This window comes from Theobroma cacao, unplaced genomic scaffold (assembly GCF_000208745.1).
Source record: "Theobroma cacao cultivar B97-61/B2 unplaced genomic scaffold, Criollo_cocoa_genome_V2, whole genome shotgun sequence".
In the NCBI taxonomy this organism is placed as follows: domain Eukaryota; kingdom Viridiplantae; phylum Streptophyta; class Magnoliopsida; order Malvales; family Malvaceae; genus Theobroma; species Theobroma cacao.
This window is the reverse complement of record NW_017234826.1, coordinates 1,072-20,908: the sequence shown is the minus strand read 5'-3', so window position 1 is coordinate 20,908 and position 19,837 is coordinate 1,072. Positions and strand designations below refer to the sequence as shown.

Here is a 19,837-nt window from a genome sequence, read left to right as displayed (position 1 = left end):
ATTGTACACAAAATAATTAATTTTAATTGAATGAATGTTTATTTTGGCTTCCATTGCATTTATAAGAAGGTTAAATTTTCTGAGCGTGAAACAAGGTAAATTCTCAAATATAATTATTGATGTTGTTTTTTTTAATTCCTTCCATTCTCTTATTCTCTTAAAAAAAACAAATTAATTAGGTAATATGGAAAGAAGGAAAAACAAATTGGATGTTTAAATTATAAATAGAAAAAAGTCATAAAAATTAATCATAATTAATTATTATTTTTTAATAATTTTCGCTTCTTCTTACTCCTCATTAGACAAAGTCAAGTCTTCAGAAAAGACAGAAAACAATTGCGTAAATGAAATGACGAGCAAATGAGCATTTAACTCTCTTTTCTTCCCAGAAAAAAATTGACAACAACAAAGAGTCAATAAATATATTAAGGTCTTGAAAGAGGATCACATCACAATTCTCACATAGAATGTTACGGTGAGGGCAGTTGTTAGTTGCTTGGTTCCAAGTCTAGTCGGGAAAACGAGGTTAATTGAGTAAGTTATACGTACCAAGAAGGGGGTAACCCATTTGATCCGGTACATGAGTCTATGAATAATAAGTCAATGACAATGACATAGATTCATGTATGTTTCAGACACAACATTTAACGTATGATCATGACATCCCATCTAGCTAGCCTGTCCTATTAATTGTCTTATAAATGCGATTGTTGTCTAACTACATTCACAGGCGATGACTTTAGAGCTCAAGTCTTCTCCATGTAATAATTGGGTAAATGCATACTTCCATCAATTCACCTTCATTTTCCCATAATTATTAATACCTTCCTTTGTCTTCTCTTCCTTAGAAATCTCAAACTCTTTTCTCTCTCACTTCATTTGCATTTCATTTGAATTCCATTTGCATAAACCTTTTTTTTTTCTAATTTTTGGAATTTAAAATTCAAATCTGAAATCAAAATTCTTTTTGCAATAAAAAAGTTTTACTATTTTTTCAACTTTGGTTTCCTTTTTATTTTTCTTTCTTTACTCGATCCAGTTCTCATTATGCAATTTTGGTCCTTTCCATTCCACCCTCAGCTACACCCATTTAGTATATGGCCAACGAATTCTAACTATTTTAGCTTTTTTTTATATATAAAGGTTTTGGTTTATCTTGAAATTGGTTCAGAAAAGTGCACATAACTCTAATTCTTTTAATTTAAAATTAAAAAATTATTTCCCTTTTTTTTTTTAATTCTTTGGTTCATCTCTATGAGCACCACTTCCGGTGCATTATGGTGAAAAAGCCAAAGCAATTTGTCTCTTTTATTTACATAGATATTTTTTATTTCATAAAATATTTATGCTCATAAGTTTAATAAGTTGTTTACATAGAATTTTTTATGTCATACTATATTCAAAAACAGATATGCTTAATAATTTCTATATAGATTAAAAAAATTATAGCCCATATACTATTATTTCAAAAAATATATATATTCAGATCCTTTAACAAGCCAAAAAAAAGTTCATGTTGAATATATTTTAATTTTTAAGTCTTATTTTAATTTTTTATGTATGACAAGAATGAGTAAATTGTTAAATTTTAATCTTTATTTGTTAATAATAAAATTTGAAATTGAATATCAGATTAATTTGAACCTTTATGTGTATGACAAGTACAAGTAAATTGTTAAATTTAACAATATGAAAATAATAATTATATAAAAAAATTATAGAAAAGTGTAAAAATAATTGATTTTACCCAAATGTAACTTTATATCTCTCCTCATATATAACAGCCAGTAGGCCAAGATGATTTGCAAAATTAACCTCTTTCAATTCATTTGGCCTATTTTAATTTTGATGATAATGATCGAAAATAACAAACAAGCATGGAAAATGTCTCTTTTTCTTGTCTCTTAAATGATCAAAAAAGAAACATATATAGTGAGAAATAGATCCTCAAGTCAAGTCTTCTATTAGGACATAAGTAAATTGTTCAATATTTCTTTGCAGTTGAAATCAAATTGTATGAAATATAAAGTAATGTTAACAGGGAAAGAAATAAACAAAAATAAAGTAATTTGTGAGGAAGTTTCCACGTGATACCTCTAAAACATGGACAAAACTTAGATAAAGTTTTTTAGGTCAAATTTGTTAGGTTCTTCGCTACAACAAGTTTGACTTAAAGAGAATATATTTTCAAAATGTGTTATTAAAAATATTTTTAATATTTTTTAATACTTTTACAATACTTTTGTAGATTTGACTGCATTATATAAATTTGTAGTAACATTATAAATAAAATGTAACTGTAGAGATTGTATACACTAGTAAAGACATATGTTTTTATATTGCTATTAAATGTAAAACAAGTGAAATTAAAAGTTTTAAAAAGTGCCCTTTTTAAGATTTCATTACACAAAAAGATATGTTAACTAAAAAAGTGTAATTAAATCCCAATGCTGTTGCAGTCATCTCTTTCAAAAAATCAAATAAAAATTAATTTTGACCAAAAATCAAAACCAATAAATTGACAAAATTTATGAGAAAATCAATAATATATAAAAAGTTGAATAAAAATACTGTCTACATAAAAAATTTGACCACCATTTATTGAAGGGTGAAAACTCTGTTATAATATATAATAAAAATACCTACATAAATAAAATACCATTTTTTTCAAATTTTGCACACTTGTTCTATGCAACAAAGCTTTTTCAATCAATCAGTTTGAATTTTTGCTTTTAATTTTTTATTTAATCATTTTTAAAAGAAACTTCATGAACTTGATTTAAAGAATTTTCTCTAAGAGCCTGTTTGGTCTGATTTTTTTCTAATTTAAAAGCTATAATGAAGCTTTTATAAAAAATAATAGCTTTTAAAATTAAGCTAAAGTTGTTTGGTAAATTTTTTTTATAAGTTATAATTTTTGTTAAAATTATCATAGAAGGTATTTCTTTTTTTTTAGAGGGTAATATTGTAATTATTTTTAATAAATAAGGATATTTTTGGAACAAAAATAAAAATTCTCTTATATTTTTAAGCTCTTTTTTTAAAAATTTTGTTCTTAAAAAAAAGCTATTTTTTTTAAGAGCTTTTCAAAATATCATGTTTGGTCTGGCTTTTGCTTTTAAGAGATAGATAAGTTGAAAAAAAATTAAGCCAAACATGCACTAAATCTTGTCCCAAAACTTAAAGCAGATAAGGATAAGATACCTATCAATATTATTTATAGATTTTTTTCTTAATAAATAAAGGTAAATTTTATCAAAGAAAGATCTGTATGAACTTTATTTAGCTAAAAGGAGCAAACAAGAAACAAACCAACAAAACTAAGCTGTAACTCAACGAGAAATACTAATGACTCAAGTACGAACGATAGAGAGAAAAAGAAGAGTGTATAAGCACTAAAGAATAACATGATCGTTTCCTAGAAGGAACCGAAGAAAGACAAATAGAAAGGAAAAGTAAATAGTCTTTAACTTACCTAGAATTATACAATTTGAGTGGATCATACAGTTTTATGCTAACAAATTCAGGGAAAGTGGAAAACAAACAATTGAATATATATGCATGTTTTAACCAGACAGTGAACAAGCGCACACATCAATATATGTCCAATTTCTAAGCATTGCAGAAAGTTTCTGATTTAAAACCTTGCAAAGTAGGGGCAAAGGAGTAGCTACGTACTATTCCACGGACAGCCCACACCTGAAAATGTCACTTCGAAGATTCAATCAATTATTCTCAATGCCTTCCAACCAAAAAAAAAATTCTATTTATAAATGTCTGATTGTTCATCAGCCAATACACAGCCCATATCAACAAAAACCCATAAGAGTTACGATGCCCTTGCCACTTAAAGTCCTGTTCTTCCTCAACCTTGTTTTAGTTTCTTCTTTCCACTTCATTGCTTCTACTGCTTCTTCAATATCTGCAACAGCTCCTGTAGGAGTGACGGAAGTAGAGACACTTTTACAATGGAAGGCTAGTCTTGACAAGGAAAGTCAAGCCACCTTGTCTTCTTGGGTCGGAACCAGGCCCTGCACTTGGGCAGGGATACATTGTGGTTCGTTTGGGAGCATCACTCATCTAAACCTTTCCTCCTCAAGTTTGAAAGGCAAGCTAGAAGTTTTAAACTTCTCCCTTTTTCCCAACCTGACTCATATTGATCTTAGCATTAACTCACTCTATGGAAGTATTCCTTCAATAGGAAATTTAACAAAGTTATCTGTTCTTTACCTTTACAACAACAAACTTTCTGGTTTCATTCCTCAAGAAATTGGGTTGCTAAAATCTCTTTCTAAGTTTGACTTGTCTAACAACAATTTCACAGGTCCAATCCCAACTTCAATAGGAAATTTGACAAACTTATATTTTCTTTATCTTTACAACAACAAGCTCTCTGGTTTTATTCCTCAAGAAATTGGGTTGCTAAGATCTCTTTCTATGCTTAGCTTGTCTAACAACAATTTCACAAATCCAATCCCAGCCTCCATAGGAAATTTGACAAACTTATCCATTCTTTACCTTTACAACAACAAACTCTCTGGTTCCATTCCTCAAGAAATTGGGTTGTTAAAATCTCTTTCTAGGCTTGCATTGTCTGACAACAATTTCATAGGTCTAATTCCAACTTCAATAGGAAATTTGACAAATTTATCATTTCTTTACCTTTACAACAACAAACTCTCTGGTTCCATTCCCCAAGAAATTGGGTTACTAAGATCTCTTTCTATGCTTAGCTTGTATAACAATAATTTCACAAATCTAATCCCAGCCTCCATAGGAAATTTGACAAACTTATCCATTCTTTACCTTTCCAACAATAAACTCTCTGGTTCCATTCCTCAAGAAATTGGGTTGTTAAAATCTCTTTCTAGGCTTGCATTGTCTGACAACAATTTCATAGGTCTAATTCCAACTTCAATAGGAAATTTGACAAATTTATCATTTCTTTACCTTTACAACAACAAACTCTCTGGTTCCATTCCCCAAGAAATTGGGTTACTAAGATCTCTTTCTATGCTTAGCTTGTATAACAATAATTTCACAAATCTAATCCCAGCCTCCATAGGAAATTTGACAAACTTATCCATTCTTTACCTTTCCAACAATAAACTCTCTGGTTCCATTCCTCAAGAAATTGGATTGTTAAAATCTCTTTCTAGGCTTGCATTGTCTGACAACAATTTCATAGGTCTAATTCCAACTTCAATAGGAAATTTGACAAATTTATCATTTCTTTACCTTTACAACAACAAACTCTCTGGTTCCATTCCTCAAGAAATTGGGTTGCTAAGATCTCTTTCTATGCTTAGCTTGTATAACAATAATTTCACAAATCTAATCCCAGCCTCCATAGGAAATTTGACAAACTTATCCATTCTTTACCTTTCCAACAATAAACTCTCTGGTTCCATTCCCCCAAGAAATTGGGTTGTTAAGATCTCTTTCTGATCTTGAATTGTTTGACAACAATTTCATAGGTCTAATTCCAGCTTCAATAGGAAATTTGACAAACTTATCTTTTCTTTATCTTGACAACAACAAGCTCTATGGTTTTATTCCTCAAGAAATTGGGTTGTTAAAATCTCTTTCTAATCTTGATTTGTCTGACAACAATTTCACAGGTCCAATCCCAACTTCAATAGGAAATTTGACAAACTTATATTTTCTTTATCTTTACAACAACAAACTCTCTAGTTCCATTCCCCAAGAAATTGGATTGCTGAGATCTCTTTCTATGCTTAGCTTGTCTAACAACAATTTCACAGGTCCAATCCCTGCTTCAATAGGAAATTTGACAAATTTATGGTTTGTTTACCTTTACAACAACAAACTCTCTGGTTCCATTCCTCAAGAAATTGGGTTGTTAAAATCTCTTTCTAGGCTTGCATTGTCTGACAACAATTTCACAGGTTCAATCCCTGCTTCAATAGGAAATTTGACAAATTTATCATTTCTTTACCTTTACAACAACAAACTCTCTGGTTCCATTCCCCAAACAATTGGATTGTTAAGATCTCTTTCTGACCTTGAATTGTTTCAAAACAATTTCACAGGTCCAATCCCAGCTTCAATAGGAAATTTGACAAACTTATTTGTTCTTCATCTTGAAAAAAACAAGCTCACAGGTGCAATCCCAGCTTCAATAGGAAATTTGATAAACTTATCCATTCTTTCTCTTTCCAACAATAAACTCTCTGGTTCAATTTTTCAAGAAATTGGTTTGTTAAGATCTCTACAGGCACTTGTCTTGTCAGAAAATCAACTAATTGGTGCTCTTCCCCGTTCTATAGGAAATTTAAGTAATTTGTCTTATCTTGGACTTTTGAGCAACAAATTGTCGGGCTCATTACCTGAAGAGATGGAGAACTTAACAAATTTGAAAAGCTTACAGTTACAGTACAACAATTTCACTGGCTCTTTACCACAGAATATCTGTCAAGGTAAGTTGCTTGAAAACCTCTCTGCTTCAGACAACAGTTTCACAGGTTCGATCCCCAAAAGTTTAAGAACTTGCACCAGCTTATTCAGAGTCAGGCTCGAAGGTAATCAACTAATCGGAAATATATCAGAAAATTTCGGCATATACCCCAAGTTGTATTATATTGATTTAAGTGGTAATCAATTGTACGGTGAGCTTACATGGAAATGGGGGGAATGTCGTAATTTGGTAGCCATGAAAATCGCCAACAACAATATTTCTGGCAAGATACCACCCACTCTTGGACATATAGCTAAATTACAAAGACTTGACCTTTCTTTGAATCATCTAACTGGTGAAATTCCAAAAGAATTGGGAAGGTTGACATTGCTGATGGATCTTTCACTGGAAGATAACCAAATATTGGGCAACATTTTTCCAGTAATCGGAATGCTACATGATCTTCAAACTCTAAATCTAGCAGCAAACAACTTAAGTGGATCACTTTCCAAGGAGATTAGAAACTGTTTAAAACTTCAATTCTTGAATCTGAGCTTGAACAGGTTTGTTGGAACCATTCCTTTAGAAATTGGTGATTTACACTCTCTAGAAAATATTGATCTCAGTCAAAATTTGTTGACTGGAGAGATACCGCCACAGCTTGGAAACTTGCTGATGTTGGAAACCATAAATCTTTCGCACAACATGCTCTTTGGTTCCATTCCATCAACTTTTGGAAATGGTTTGTCAGGCTTGATAACTGTAAATGTGTCCTTCAATCAATTGGAAGGTCCTATTCCAAACATCAAAGCTTTTTGTGAGGCTTCATGTTTTGCACTTCAAAGTAATAAAGGGTTGTGCGGCAACACCACATGTTTGAAGACTTGTGTTCCTATTTCAAGCAGAAAAAGCCTCATTTGGATAATGATACCCCTTTTGGGTAGTTTACTTTTGTTGCTTATCTTGATCACAGGTCTTTTCGCTCTATGCCGAAGACGTAAAAGTAAAAATAGGACGTCAGAGGAGAAGAACTGTGAGCATATTATTGATATATCGGGCGATTTTGGAAAAAGATTCTATCAAGATATCATCGAAGCAACGGATGAATTCAACTCCAATTATTGCATTGGAACAGGAGGACACGGAAACGTTTACAAAGCTGTGTTATCATCAGGTCAAGTAGTTGCTGTGAAAAAGCTTCATCTCTCAAAAAATGGTGAGCTGACCAACGTGAATGCTTTTGAAAGAGAAGTTGTTTCCTTGACAAATATACGACATCGAAATATTGTGAAGCTACATGGTTTTTGTCCACATGCAAAACACTCTTTCTTGGTGTATGAGTTCATTGAAAAGGGAAGCTTGAAAGTGATACTAAACCATGAAAGCCAAGCAATGGAATTGGATTGGGTCAAGAGGCTGAATGTTGTTAAAGGGGTGGCCAATGCCTTGTCCTATATGCACCATGATTGCTCACCTCCGATAATGCACCGCGACATTTCTAGCAACAACATTCTCCTGGATTCAGAATTTGAAGCTCATGTCTCTGATTTTGGCACGGCTAGATTTTTAAAGCCTAATTCTTTCAGTTTAACCTCCCTTGCAGTTGCAGGAACCTTGGGATATATGGCTCCAGGTATGCATCTTTCTCTCCAATTCCCTTTGTATGTATAATTGATTTATACACAGTTTTTTTTAATGAGAATCTTTCTTTAAATCTTCATGTTCAAGAGAGTTATTATTATGTTAATTAAAAAAAAGCTACAAATGCAATTACATGATACAGTTTTAAAACAATATTTTCAGAACAACATATGACCAATGTTTTTGCAGAGTTGGCTTACACAACGAAAGTGAATGAGAAATGTGATGTCTACAGCTTTGGAGTGCTAACACTTGAAATAATGAAAGGCAATCATCCTGGTGATCTCATCTTGGCTCTATTTTCATCGTCATCTTCATCATTGGCTTCATCCTCGACATCATCGCTGATCACACGCCATACATTGCTGAGTGATGTGGTAGACCAACGACTCCGACCTCCAAGAAGTAGAGTTGCAGAAGGTGTGGTCTTTACTGTTCAATTAGCATTTGCATGTTTGCATGCTAATCCACAGTATCGACCAACCATGCAAAATATTTCTTCCGCACTTACAACTCGATGGCCTCCACTTTCCAAGCCGTTCTCCTTGATAGAATTGGGAGAGCTCATTGCTCACTGAAGCTCCCAATAACTAAGCCCTTCATAAAATCTTAGTCACTGTGTATCTTTCATGCTCATCTCTTTCTTGTTTGGTTTAATTTCCATGTATCTCATCTCTTTCTTGTTTGGATTAATTTCCATGTAATTTGCTTTTCTGCATATGAAATAAGAAATGAACCTTGCCGGTTTTCTTCATTCTTACTAAAATTTGTCAGTTTATTTATAGACTAATTGAGTTACGCTCCTTAATATACCCCTTTCTTCTGTTATGCTATAGTATTATTATGAGCTTTCAACTTTCTCACTCATAGAGCAAAACACAGGAGGGAAGGTTGGATAAGTAATTAAGAAGTCCTTTATCTGACCGAAAAGGCGTGATTAAGAAAAAAGCAAAAGCCATGATAAGAGCCATGTAGGGTATTCTTCTCGTGTGATAGCAAAAAAGCAATGATGAAGGCAATTTTTGATAAATAAAGCCATGTAGGTATGGAAAAGATTCTCAGAAATTTCAGTGTCAATTCTTAAACAACTAAAATTATTAGAAAGGCAGAACAGACCAGTATAACATCATTAACAACATTAGTTGCAAACCTATGCCCTTGTTCAGCAGAATCTGGTCTTTTCAGCAAAATTTGTCAGAAAATATTTACGATGGAACAAGTTCAAATCCCTCCTTTCCCCTTGGACTCATTCAAATGTAGCAAAATAAAAAATATGAGATTAATCTGAACAATACCTAAAAGAATTAAAATCATTTCCAGCTCTATGAGATGTATAGGGACAAAATTTCATTTCCAATGCTGAAATCAGAGTAATCCATTCTCAAGAAACACTTAAAGAAAAAATAATATTAAGAACAAGAGAGGCATAACACCAAAGGCACAAAATTGCCCTTAAATCACATGATTCTGTGTTCACAACAAATTAAGTATCTTCAGTTTTGTATTTGCTAAGTAGATAAATTCATACCATTTCGATATCTCAGACATGCAAGGCAATCTGTGAAGAAAGTCACATTGTGAAGTTATGGCAAAAATTTTGACTTCTATTCCCCACATCTCTTTTGACTAGAATTCTGCCAGATTTCAGGTCAGCAATAAGTTATCATATAAACAAATATAGAAGTATACCATGGAATACCAATAAGCTCAATGCAAGTAAACTGGGAGCAGAAATTAAAAATACCTCAGGCTTGAATCTCATTAGCTGATCACATAATTTATCAATCCTTGGTGCAGTTGAATCTATTTGCTCATGGTTGATAACAAGAAAAAGTTCCAAAAAATGGATCCTGTCGACATGAAAGCTACACGGGCTTGAAGAGGGACCACCCTGTCGACCCACCAAATAGATTGCACAAGCAAGTTAAAATAACACAATAAAAGCACCCAATCAATTAACAACAAGGCACTAGCTATTTTCAGACAATGTTTGGGGTTTGCGCCAAAGATATATTATCAAAAATGGAATGTCAAAATAACCAATGGAAACATAAGATTAATAAGAAGTCAATAGAACACAGGTAAGATGAAAGAGAAAGAAATAGGTTAAAGTGAAAGAAACACAGAAATATGCAGAAAAGAGGAGGAAATGGATAATCAGAATTAGAGGTTGAAAAGAAGAGAGAAAAGAAAGAAGGCGAAAATCCAATTCCAATAACTCAATATCCCAATAATCCATGATATAAAAGCTATTTGTAAAATAAAATAGCATAAGAAATTTGAAAATAAAAACTTCTTGTTTCGACATTGGAGTTGTTCACATACTAAACAAATTTCTCCCACCATGATTCAGCGCCAACCAGAATAAATAGATAAAACTAATAAAGACAGATTTACCAAAAGTTCAACACGCTGACAGGGATCCAAAACCTAAATCCTGCATAAGAATCAAAGATAAAAATCAAATTACACGGAAGCAAGATATTTTTATGAGGCCAGTATGCATTTTGCTTCAAAAGAGGTTTTACCATAAAATAGTGTCAGGAGAGCATCCTTCTGATATTTATTTGTGAGCTGCGAGAGCTTCCCTAGCCATAAATTGTTCCAAGCAAAGACAACAGCAATCACACATGGACCAAGCACTATCTGGTTTAATAAAACCCACAAGAACTAAATATCACAACGTTTTGTCCTAATCAAGTTGCTTTCTAACTTTTAAATCCATATGAAAGCTAAACAATCAAATCGAAAGAAATGTACCTTCAGCATTAGGTTTTGTGCTGTCTGATGTGGCAAATAATGATCCAGATATTTATACCATGCATATGAACCAGGCCCATAGAAAAGAAACCCATAAGAAGTCATCCGCAAGGCACGAAGCCAATCATGGTGTGAAACGATGCTTGACATGATATCCTAAGATGGACATTATGTTAAAAAAACAAATTACAACTGTCAAATGCACCAGCAATACTCAAGTCATTATAATAGGCAAGCATCTTAACAAGATCACGAGTTTTGTCAAAAAAAAGAAAATTAAAAAACACACACACACACACACAAAGAGAAGATGATTCATTGGTGATAAATGCAATCAATACTCCCCCACCCCCTCTCCCTCCAACTTATAGGATGCCACATGAATATGCAGTCCAATGCTCCAAAAGAACATTCCTAACTGTTTGGAATGAGCTAGGTAGATCCACTTTTAGCAATTTGAGCCATCTAAAGTCCAAATCACCAAGGATCTGCTAAATACCTCAAGCCAGTCACTTCATTGAAATTGAAACTGATCATCTAAACTGCCACACATTGTCACCTACCAGTACCAAAACAATGGGTGTCTTTGATAAACCATTGAAAATGAAAATTATCAATGATTTAATTTTTTTAATGCAATTGATAACTCATTTTAGAAACAGCTTAAATGGAAAATTTTCAATGAAAAAGTGCAGAAAATATTAAGTAGTTAACTCCACTTAATGTATTCAGCCATTCTTATTTAAGAAAAAAATTTGTCATTTAATTGCATTAACATTATATTTTTTTCCTTTTCAACAATTTATTTTTCATTTTAACTTTTACTAATGTAAAATGCTTAGAAAATATCAATAAATATCTATTAAGTATATAATTTTTCAGTAGATTATCAAACGATTTATACGTTAAAAATTCAATACTTAAACTTTTCAAAACTATAAACTCAGTACTTGATTCTTTTTGTTGAAATTTTTCATTCTATCAAACAACACCTAAGTTTAGACAAATGGGCTAACTTCTCAACTCCAGTTGATGTAGGGCAGCTAGTAACTAGGGTTTAAGTCAATTTTCTGATCTCAGTTCTTGAGAAAAACAGAATAAATCAAGAAACCTAAAGAGAAGAAGAGAAAAAATCTCCAAGCTTCACACTTGGGGTTCCTTAGAAGTCACATCCAAGTTGCGTCATACAATCACAAAAGCAATAATGCTAGAACTTATTTGATAATCATATATATCTCAATAGAAAAAGTCCATTGATTTATATAGACTCCTACCATCCCTGGTTCACTAAGGACTTTAACAAATACTTACAGATAACTTAAAACAAAAGCCAGTAGCATTAAGAAAACCCAGAGTAAGATCCTAGACTCAAAATCTACAATTTCCAGAAATTTATAAAATTATGAAGCTACCTAACAATTAAAACTCAAGAAAACAGGGAATAAAATAAGAACCTGCAACTTCAACATAAAGAAATATAATTTTCAAACAAAAAGTAAAGAAATATAAATTTAATACTTAAAATGAACCACAAAAGGACAAGTGCCAAATTAAGGCTTGGGCATTAGAACCTCAGCATGCTGCATGCCTTGTAAACACCTTTAGGCTGCTGCCAGCATACTCTATCACCAATATCTTTAGCATTAATACCAACCCACTCCCTAAAACTCATCATAACAACTCCATTTCATAGATATACTTCATTAGTCAGACACACATATGGATGACAAACCTGGCAATTCAAACAACTTTACTGATGCAGTTTCCCTCAAAAATTGCGATGATTATAAGTTTAATAGGCATGAAAGTTCGATTCCCCCTGATTTCAAATGTTGATTGAACCGAGACAATACTTCCCAACATTTTTCTTAGCAAACAAACAGAGCAAAACTTTGAACTCAAAAAACCATGACTAGTAATATTAACAATCACAAAGCCTCAACAAAATAAAATGCTAAATCTACCGATCCAAAAAATATGAAAGTTCACCACCAAGAAAAAAAAATCCAGATGCGTAAGTGCCAAAATTTAGAGAGAAACTGACCTTACTTGCATCACTAGAACCAGAGAGAGACTGTTTTTGTGTTCTCCAGCAGTCGCTGAGTTGGGCAATTGTGTCACCCGTGAGAGCGAGTGAGGCGGCCTTCACAGCTTGCTTCAACGGGAAACGGTAACCGCCAGCGCTGGTTGCCTCCGCCGTTGAATCTGACGACTTCGACTTTGATTGAAACCGCTTCTTTTTGCTTCTTATATCTGGAAGGTTCCACCCCCAAAAGGCGCCATTACCGCCCAATGCATCCATTTTCGCCAACACGAAAATTACTTCTGGAAAATGGGGGGAGAAAAGGTATAAAATGAAAACCGACCAATTGCTTTTCGCATTCGTGATTGATCATCCAAGTACCTGTACCAGCTGGTGCTGCTTAAACTAGAACGACGTCAGTCCGCTCGGAAGCGCTGCGTTTTGTTCCTACTCCTTACAACACAGACACTTCAATAAGATCCCCAAGATTATGTGTCTTTTTTTTTTAATAAAAATGGTGTATTATCCGAGCGACGAAAAGCTAAAAAAGAAAAGGTAATTTGAATATTAATTTCTAAATTCATACAAGCATAAGATTTCGAAATAAAAAATTTTAAAACTAAATTTGACTGTCAAATGCAACATAAACTAATATACTTGTTATGTGCTCATTGGACTAAAAAATTATTATATTATTATGTTAAATAATTAATTATATTATTTACTTTGTAAATTTTAGAAAGTAATTATAAAATAAAATAAAACCATAGAAGTAAAATCATAATTGATTAAAATTTAATAAATGATTAAAAAGTGACATCAATTCTAGCGTAAGTGTTCTGTTTTGTATAAGTAAGATTATACACACGGTTCTAAACAATTGTTTTGAAAATTTTAAAATATGTTTATTTTGCCAACACAAAAATCATTTTTGAATTGAGGAGTTGGAAACAAGCCCAACTTGACTTTAGGTCGGGTTTGAATACAGATTTTCAAGTCCCTTGGTTCAGCTTTGCTTGATTATATTTTTTATTAATAAATAATTTATTTTTATTTAATTTTAATTTTAAAATAAAATATACTTAAAATTTTAAAAATATTAAAATAAAATATTATTTAATTAATTTAATATAAAATAATAATTATATGGGTAGACCGTGCTAGGCTTATACTTGACTTTAAAAAGGGTGGTCCAATAAGCGGTGAAAAGACTTATCTAGTTCCTTTACTTTTTAATTTTGTCCAATTAAGTCATTGAACTCAAAATTGAAGCAATTTACTTTTTTAATTTTGAAAATTTATTCAATTTAATCCCCTCTTTCTAATGACATCTAATTTTACTTTTAAAAGAAATGATGTTAGCGATAACGTTAGCGCTGATATGGCATATTTTGATAATATAACGTTGAAATACCACGTGGCATCAACATGATGACGTGACAATGTCACATGGGATTAATATGATAGCATGGTAACACTAATGTGGCACTAACATGTTGTTGCATATCAAAAAAAAATTTTAAATAAAAAATTATGTCATGTCATAGGGATTAAATTAAACAAAAATACATAGTACATGGGCTAAATTAAACAAAGTTGAGATGTTGAGTGACTAAATTGAAAAAAATAGTTGAAAAATGTAAATCTTTAAGTAGATTTTGATATACTTATTAATATGTCAAATATTTAAATATAAAAGATTTATGGTGTTAAAAAATATATATAAATATTTTCTTGCTTGATTATTTGATTTTAAAATATGTACATTAATTTATCTTTTTGTAAAAATTAAATTTTAATTCTCATTCTACAAAAAATATTGAAAAAATTGTATACCTAAAATCAAATTTATATGAATAACTTGCATTACATTATAATAAAATAATATAAAATGACTAAATAAATTCTGCTTTTTTCTATTTATAATAGTATAAAATTTTGAAATGTATTTAACTTAGTTTTCAACTTGAGCTGAACTCAAATTAGCAAAATAAGTTAATTTAGTTTTTTCTTTTAAAAAAATTAAAAACAGAGTTATGAAGTTAGCAATGATCATAAAAATAATTTCTTGTTCTAACTTACTTAATTTGGACATAACAAACCTCTTATTACAACCATAGAATTTGAGCTCCACTTTCTTAATTTTTATTTATTTTTTATGTTTTTATTTTGTTTAATATTTCAAGTTATATCTTTTAAATTGAAATTTTTTAGATTAAAGACTGCATTTATGGTTAATAAATTTAAATATAACTGTAAATATTTGTACCATTTTATTTTATTAATAAATTTTTTGTATATCCAAATTAATAATTTAAATTTAAATTTAGCATAATTTGATTATGGTATTTAAACTTGAATAAAATCGTTTTATAAGAAACTTTGAGTAAATTTAAATAAAAGGTAAATTGGGTAAGAATTGAATAATTTCAAAAGAATGGGTATTTGTAAATTGTGAAAGTTGTAACTAAATCAATTTATTTTTTTAATTTGAGTTCAGCTCAAGTTAAAAACTAGGTTAAATAAATTTCAAATTTTTATACTATTATAAATAGAAGAAAAAGAATTTATTTAGTCATTTATATTATTTTATTATAACGTAATGTAAGTTATTCATCTAAATTTGACTTTAGTTATGAAATTTTTTCAAAAAATTTTTTTAGAAGAAAAATTCAAACTTAATTTTTGTAAAAAAGATAAATTAATGTACATATTCTAAAATCAAATAATCAAATAAAAAATATATATATTTTAATACCATAAATCTTTTACATTTAAATATTTGACTTATTAATAAGTATATCAATAATTTACTTAAAGATTTATATTTTTTAAATATTTTTTTCAACTTAGTCCCTTAACATCTCAATTTTGTTCAATTTAGTCCCGATATTATATATTTTTGTTTAATTAGTCCCTATGACATGGTAGAATTTTTTATTTTAAAAATTTTTTTGATCTACCACGTGACATTGACATGTTAGTATGTCAGTGCCATGTCAACATTGTCACGTCATCATGTTAGTACCACGTGGCATTGCCAAGTCATCATCTTAATGCCACGTCATCCAAATGTGCCATGCTAGTGTTGACGTCATCCTCTTTAACGGCAAAATTTGATATCATTAGGAAGATGGACTAAATTGAAAAAATTTTTAAAATTAAGGATCTAAATTGCTTCCATTTTGAATTCAGAGACTCAATTGGACAAAATTAAAGAATACAGGGACTGAATGGGTTCCTTGACCTCCAATAAGCTCAACTTGAACATTTACTTGTCTAGTTGTTATTGATTAAGGTATAAATTGGCATTGCATTTATGATGAAAAAATTAAAATTTGAAATTTTGTGATTAAAATCTTATCGTTTAAAATTTCAATGCATAATTAAATGGGATGAATAGTTATAGTTTTTGCAATGTATAAGTATTAGCATTTGTCATCTCCAACGTTCTCTTAGTATAGTAGTTAAAATAGAAATTCATGTACTTAATTAAACCTATCATATAAGTTTTTATATTTTTATTACAATCAATTAAACTCTTAACAATGTTAAATCCTTTTGCGAACTTGGTTAGTGTCAAACCCTGCTTTGTAAAATAATTATAATGTCATTCACATGCTCGATAGAATGTTTGTATATTTAGGAAGTTCGAGAAATCGTTAAAAGACGATATTACCCCTAATGGTATCATTAAGTCGATTAAGCCTCGAACTAGTTCAAATAGCAATTTTAAGGTGAAATTAAGAGTTTCACAGTTCAGGGATGACTCAAAATGGTAATTAGGAGTTCGAGGATCAATTCGGAGTCAAATTGAAATTTTCACTATATAGGGGTAAAATTGTAATTTTTCCATCTGCGGACAAAATTTGAGATTTTGAGAGAATTTAGATCACATTTGACAAATTGGGGAATGATATGAGTATAAGGGATAAAAAATATGTCTATGGGCAATTTTTCAGTTTTTGGGGCAAAAATGTAATTTTTGATTTTTACGGGGGCAAAAGTGTAAATATCAAAAATTACTTCACCAAGACTTTGGATAAGTTTGAGAATTTTATCTAAGTTATGGATATTTTAAGGAATAATGTGTGGTGGAGATTTAAAGCTTAAAAGATAAGAATTTAAAAAATGGACCAATAATGTAGTGACATGTGGCAAGTTTAGATTATTATATTATTTAACTATAAAAATCAGCCCACACCACCATTTTCTCTTCATTATGGCCGGCCATAGCAAGAAAACAAAGGGGAAAAGAAAAACAAAAACCTAGGGGGAGAAATTCAAGGAAAAATTGGTGAAAATTCAAGGAAACAAGTGACCAAAGGTAAAATTTCTTGATTTTGACTTGTGCTTTACCTTTCCCATGCATTTCCCATCATTTTCCATGGTTGAATCATGTGATTTGAGGATGAATTCAATTCTGGAAAAATGGGTTAGGAGAGAGAAACTTGTTAGATTAATTTGATTTTAAGTTATGTTAGTGTTTTAAGTTAGTTTAGCATATTTAGGAACAAAACAACAAGAAAAGAATTTATTTTCCTCCATTACCATTATTGGCTGAATTTTCTAGGGGAATATTGGCTGATGATCTTGATGTTTATTTGAGGAATTATGATGAATAATGATGAATTATGAGTCTAGAAAAATAATGGAAATTTTCGGAGCAAAAATATGAATTTTTACCCATTAGGGGTATTTTCGTAATTTGCTATCGGGACTGATAATTTGCACCACACTGAGGGACATTAAGTCAATTTGGGTGCAATTGAGGTATAGAAACTGAAAAAAATTAATTTGAGATTAAATTGGACGCGTTAGTAATTTAATCGGGTAATAGGCCGAATTAGGTCAGCACCGCATTTAAGCGGTAGTCGGATAAGTTGCATGTCATATCATGCATATATACCGAGCCTGAATTGATTTTATAATGGTCAAGCATTGATGTGGTGAATTATGTATTGTACATTGTGGATAGGTGGTGAGCAAATTACACTGGTAAAAGTACCAAAATTGTGCTTGAAGACTGGGATTAGGAGTACATCGACTCCTAGAACTGTGAGTGGACAATTTATCGTCTTAAATATCTAGAGTAATTATACTTGTTTGATGCTTTTATTGAATGGTGAATTTAAATTATAAAATATTATGTTTTCCAATTAAAATGTTTTTTAATAAAAATGAGATTTATACTGGTTTTGAAATCAAATATTGTTTTGGGAAAATTGAGTATATGGAGACTGTGTTGAAATTTATGATTTTATATGTTATTGAAATTGGGGCTTATGACACTATGGTAGCATGATGGCTAAATTTTTGGGGTTGGCATGAAATATATGAACAATTTTGGATTGGTCTCGGTAGACTGGATTACATTTTATTCGCCATATTATGCTACTGGAATTTTTATGGGTCTGGTGGTATATTAAACGGTCACTGCAGTGGTGGGGGTTTCCGTGGACTGCCTATGAGAGGGGCACGGTAACTCAATTATATACTTACCTCCGGGGGGAGATGTTGGGTGAAGTATCTCCTGAGGTATGATTTGAGTGCACCTCACGTTCGGGCCACCACGTGAGAGTGAGACTCAGCCAACGCCAAGGAACGGCTGTGTGTCAGATGTGAAAACATGTTTATGGGTATGGGTCATTGAACAGCCTTGGCGGTCTCAGTGGGATACCTTGACGAAGGTACCCGCGAGAATGATATTGGCAGGGGCCAAGTTTAAAAAAATTCATAAGTCGGGGAAATTTTGATGAAAAGAAATTATTTGGTATAGATTGAAACGAATTTTGTGTTATGAACATTATTGAGATATAACGTTTTTATATTGTCTCCATCTACTCGGCTTTAGATGCTTTTGATGGTAATTGTTTACTCACTGGGATTATTTAATCTCACCCCTCTTCCTATCCATTTTTCAGGCTCAGGACAGTTTGTTGATAGTTGATTAAGACGAGAATTAATCTCGGAATTGCATCATAGGAAGTAAGGGTTCGTAGCCCTACATCTTCTTAGTCAGTTGGGGGCCCACGTGTCACTGAAAAAGTAATTTTATTCTTCAGTTATTTGATTTAAAGTACGTAGGAATATATTTAGCTTTTACACCATGTTTTTGGCGAGTTTCGATATTTTCGAAGAAAAATGACGAAAATGCCCCTGTGAGCCAGAAAATAATGTTTTATTATTTTGAGTTGGAAACAACTTATGTTTTCTTGAAATGCGAGATTTAATAACTGTCGCTCACCGGAGAGATGCGGAAGTTGATGCTAAGCCTTGCGGGGTTTCGATCGGCATTCGGGGTAATGAATGCTTATCGGGACGCTGCGGCGGTTGTCACGGGCTCGATGAGAGTTCCGGGTCGCGACAGTTAGCGATGGGTTGATGAAGTTGATTACATTGCTGCCTGAGTTTAAAGGAAATGCATCCGTTACTGTTCCCTAGGTGCTCCTGAATATATGAAGAATGTGTTTTGGTTGTTGGGGAAGGTTCATCCTACCTTTCTCATTCCTTTCCTTCAAGTGATCAAATTTTTGTTCATTTTATCGTTTTTGCCTACTATTTTTTTTAAAAAAAACTAGCAAATAGTAGTAATAATTACACCATATAAAGTGATAAGTCATTTAGAATTTTCCATTATTTTCCTTTTTTTCTGGTACATTAATATCTTCCCTTTATATTTTTTTTGCAAGAATATCTTCCTTTATCTCATTTTTTTAATGAGAGTCACACTTGAAATTATATTGCAAACACACAATTCTCAACAAATATAATATTACTATTACTTTCAATATAACAAACTAATTAATAAACTAAATAAAGTAACATAAAATTAGACCAAATCTACACATTATGAGATTTGTACTCGAGACCTAATGATTTCAGATCTCTTTCTTGTCATTTAAACAAAACTTCATTTTTTTTATATAATCGGCATTGGTTTGTTCAGTTAGTAAAGAAGATTTTTACTAGTTGCAAAAATATTTATTTGGATT

The 19,837-nt window shown here is 31.4% G+C and overlaps 2 protein-coding genes across 3 annotated transcripts; one reads left to right on the top strand and one right to left on the bottom strand.

Annotated features, from left to right (window-relative positions):
• The first annotated feature begins 3,818 nt into the window (after positions 1-3,818).
• On the top strand, positions 3,819-8,661 carry LOC108663939 (probable leucine-rich repeat receptor-like protein kinase At1g35710). Its single transcript, XM_018129842.1, has 6 exons — positions 3,819-4,283; positions 4,500-5,024; positions 5,160-5,312; positions 5,437-5,601; positions 6,328-8,051; positions 8,249-8,661. Exons 1-6 carry the CDS (start codon positions 3,835-3,837, stop codon positions 8,635-8,637), a joined length of 3,405 nt encoding a protein of 1,134 aa, XP_017985331.1. The 5' UTR covers positions 3,819-3,834; the 3' UTR covers positions 8,638-8,661.
• Positions 8,662-9,446: 785 nt separating this feature from the next.
• Positions 9,447-13,275, bottom strand: LOC18612084 (protein Mpv17). Of its 2 annotated transcripts, none has more exons than XM_018129844.1 (6): positions 12,864-13,275; positions 10,820-10,975; positions 10,588-10,705; positions 10,457-10,496; positions 9,804-9,950; positions 9,447-9,693 (listed from the first exon to the last, which is right to left on the bottom strand). In XM_018129844.1, exons 1-5 carry the CDS (start codon positions 13,119-13,121, stop codon positions 9,863-9,865), a joined length of 660 nt encoding a protein of 219 aa, XP_017985333.1. In that variant the 5' UTR covers positions 13,122-13,275; the 3' UTR covers positions 9,447-9,693; positions 9,804-9,862. The 2 variants fall into 2 exon arrangements, with proteins under 2 accessions (XP_017985333.1, XP_017985332.1); XM_018129843.1 differs by having other exon boundaries at positions 10,588-10,720; positions 12,864-13,269.
• Positions 13,276-19,837: the final 6,562 nt, after the last annotated feature.

What these genes read in the sequence shown, in the direction of transcription:
- LOC108663939 (XM_018129842.1), top strand. Translation starts at nt 3,835, where the DNA reads ATGCCCTTGCCACTTAAAGTCCTGTTCTTCCTCAACCTTGTTTTAGTT. An exon ending in TCTCTTTCTATGCTTAGCTT is followed by an intron (nt 5,025 to 5,159) that starts GTATAACAATAA and finishes ATCTCTTTCTAG; the next exon opens with GCTTGCATTGTCTGACAACA. An exon ending in CTTGGGATATATGGCTCCAG is followed by an intron (nt 8,052 to 8,248) that starts GTATGCATCTTT and finishes ATGTTTTTGCAG; the next exon opens with AGTTGGCTTACACAACGAAA.
- LOC18612084 (XM_018129843.1), bottom strand. Translation starts at nt 13,121, where the DNA reads ATGGATGCATTGGGCGGTAATGGCGCCTTTTGGGGGTGGAACCTTCCA. An exon ending in GTTCTAGTGATGCAAGTAAG is followed by an intron (nt 10,976 to 12,863) that starts GTCAGTTTCTCT and finishes TGTCCATCTTAG; the next exon opens with GATATCATGTCAAGCATCGT. An exon ending in GTCAGCGTGTTGAACTTTTG is followed by an intron (nt 9,951 to 10,456) that starts GTAAATCTGTCT and finishes GTGGGTCGACAG; the next exon opens with GGTGGTCCCTCTTCAAGCCC.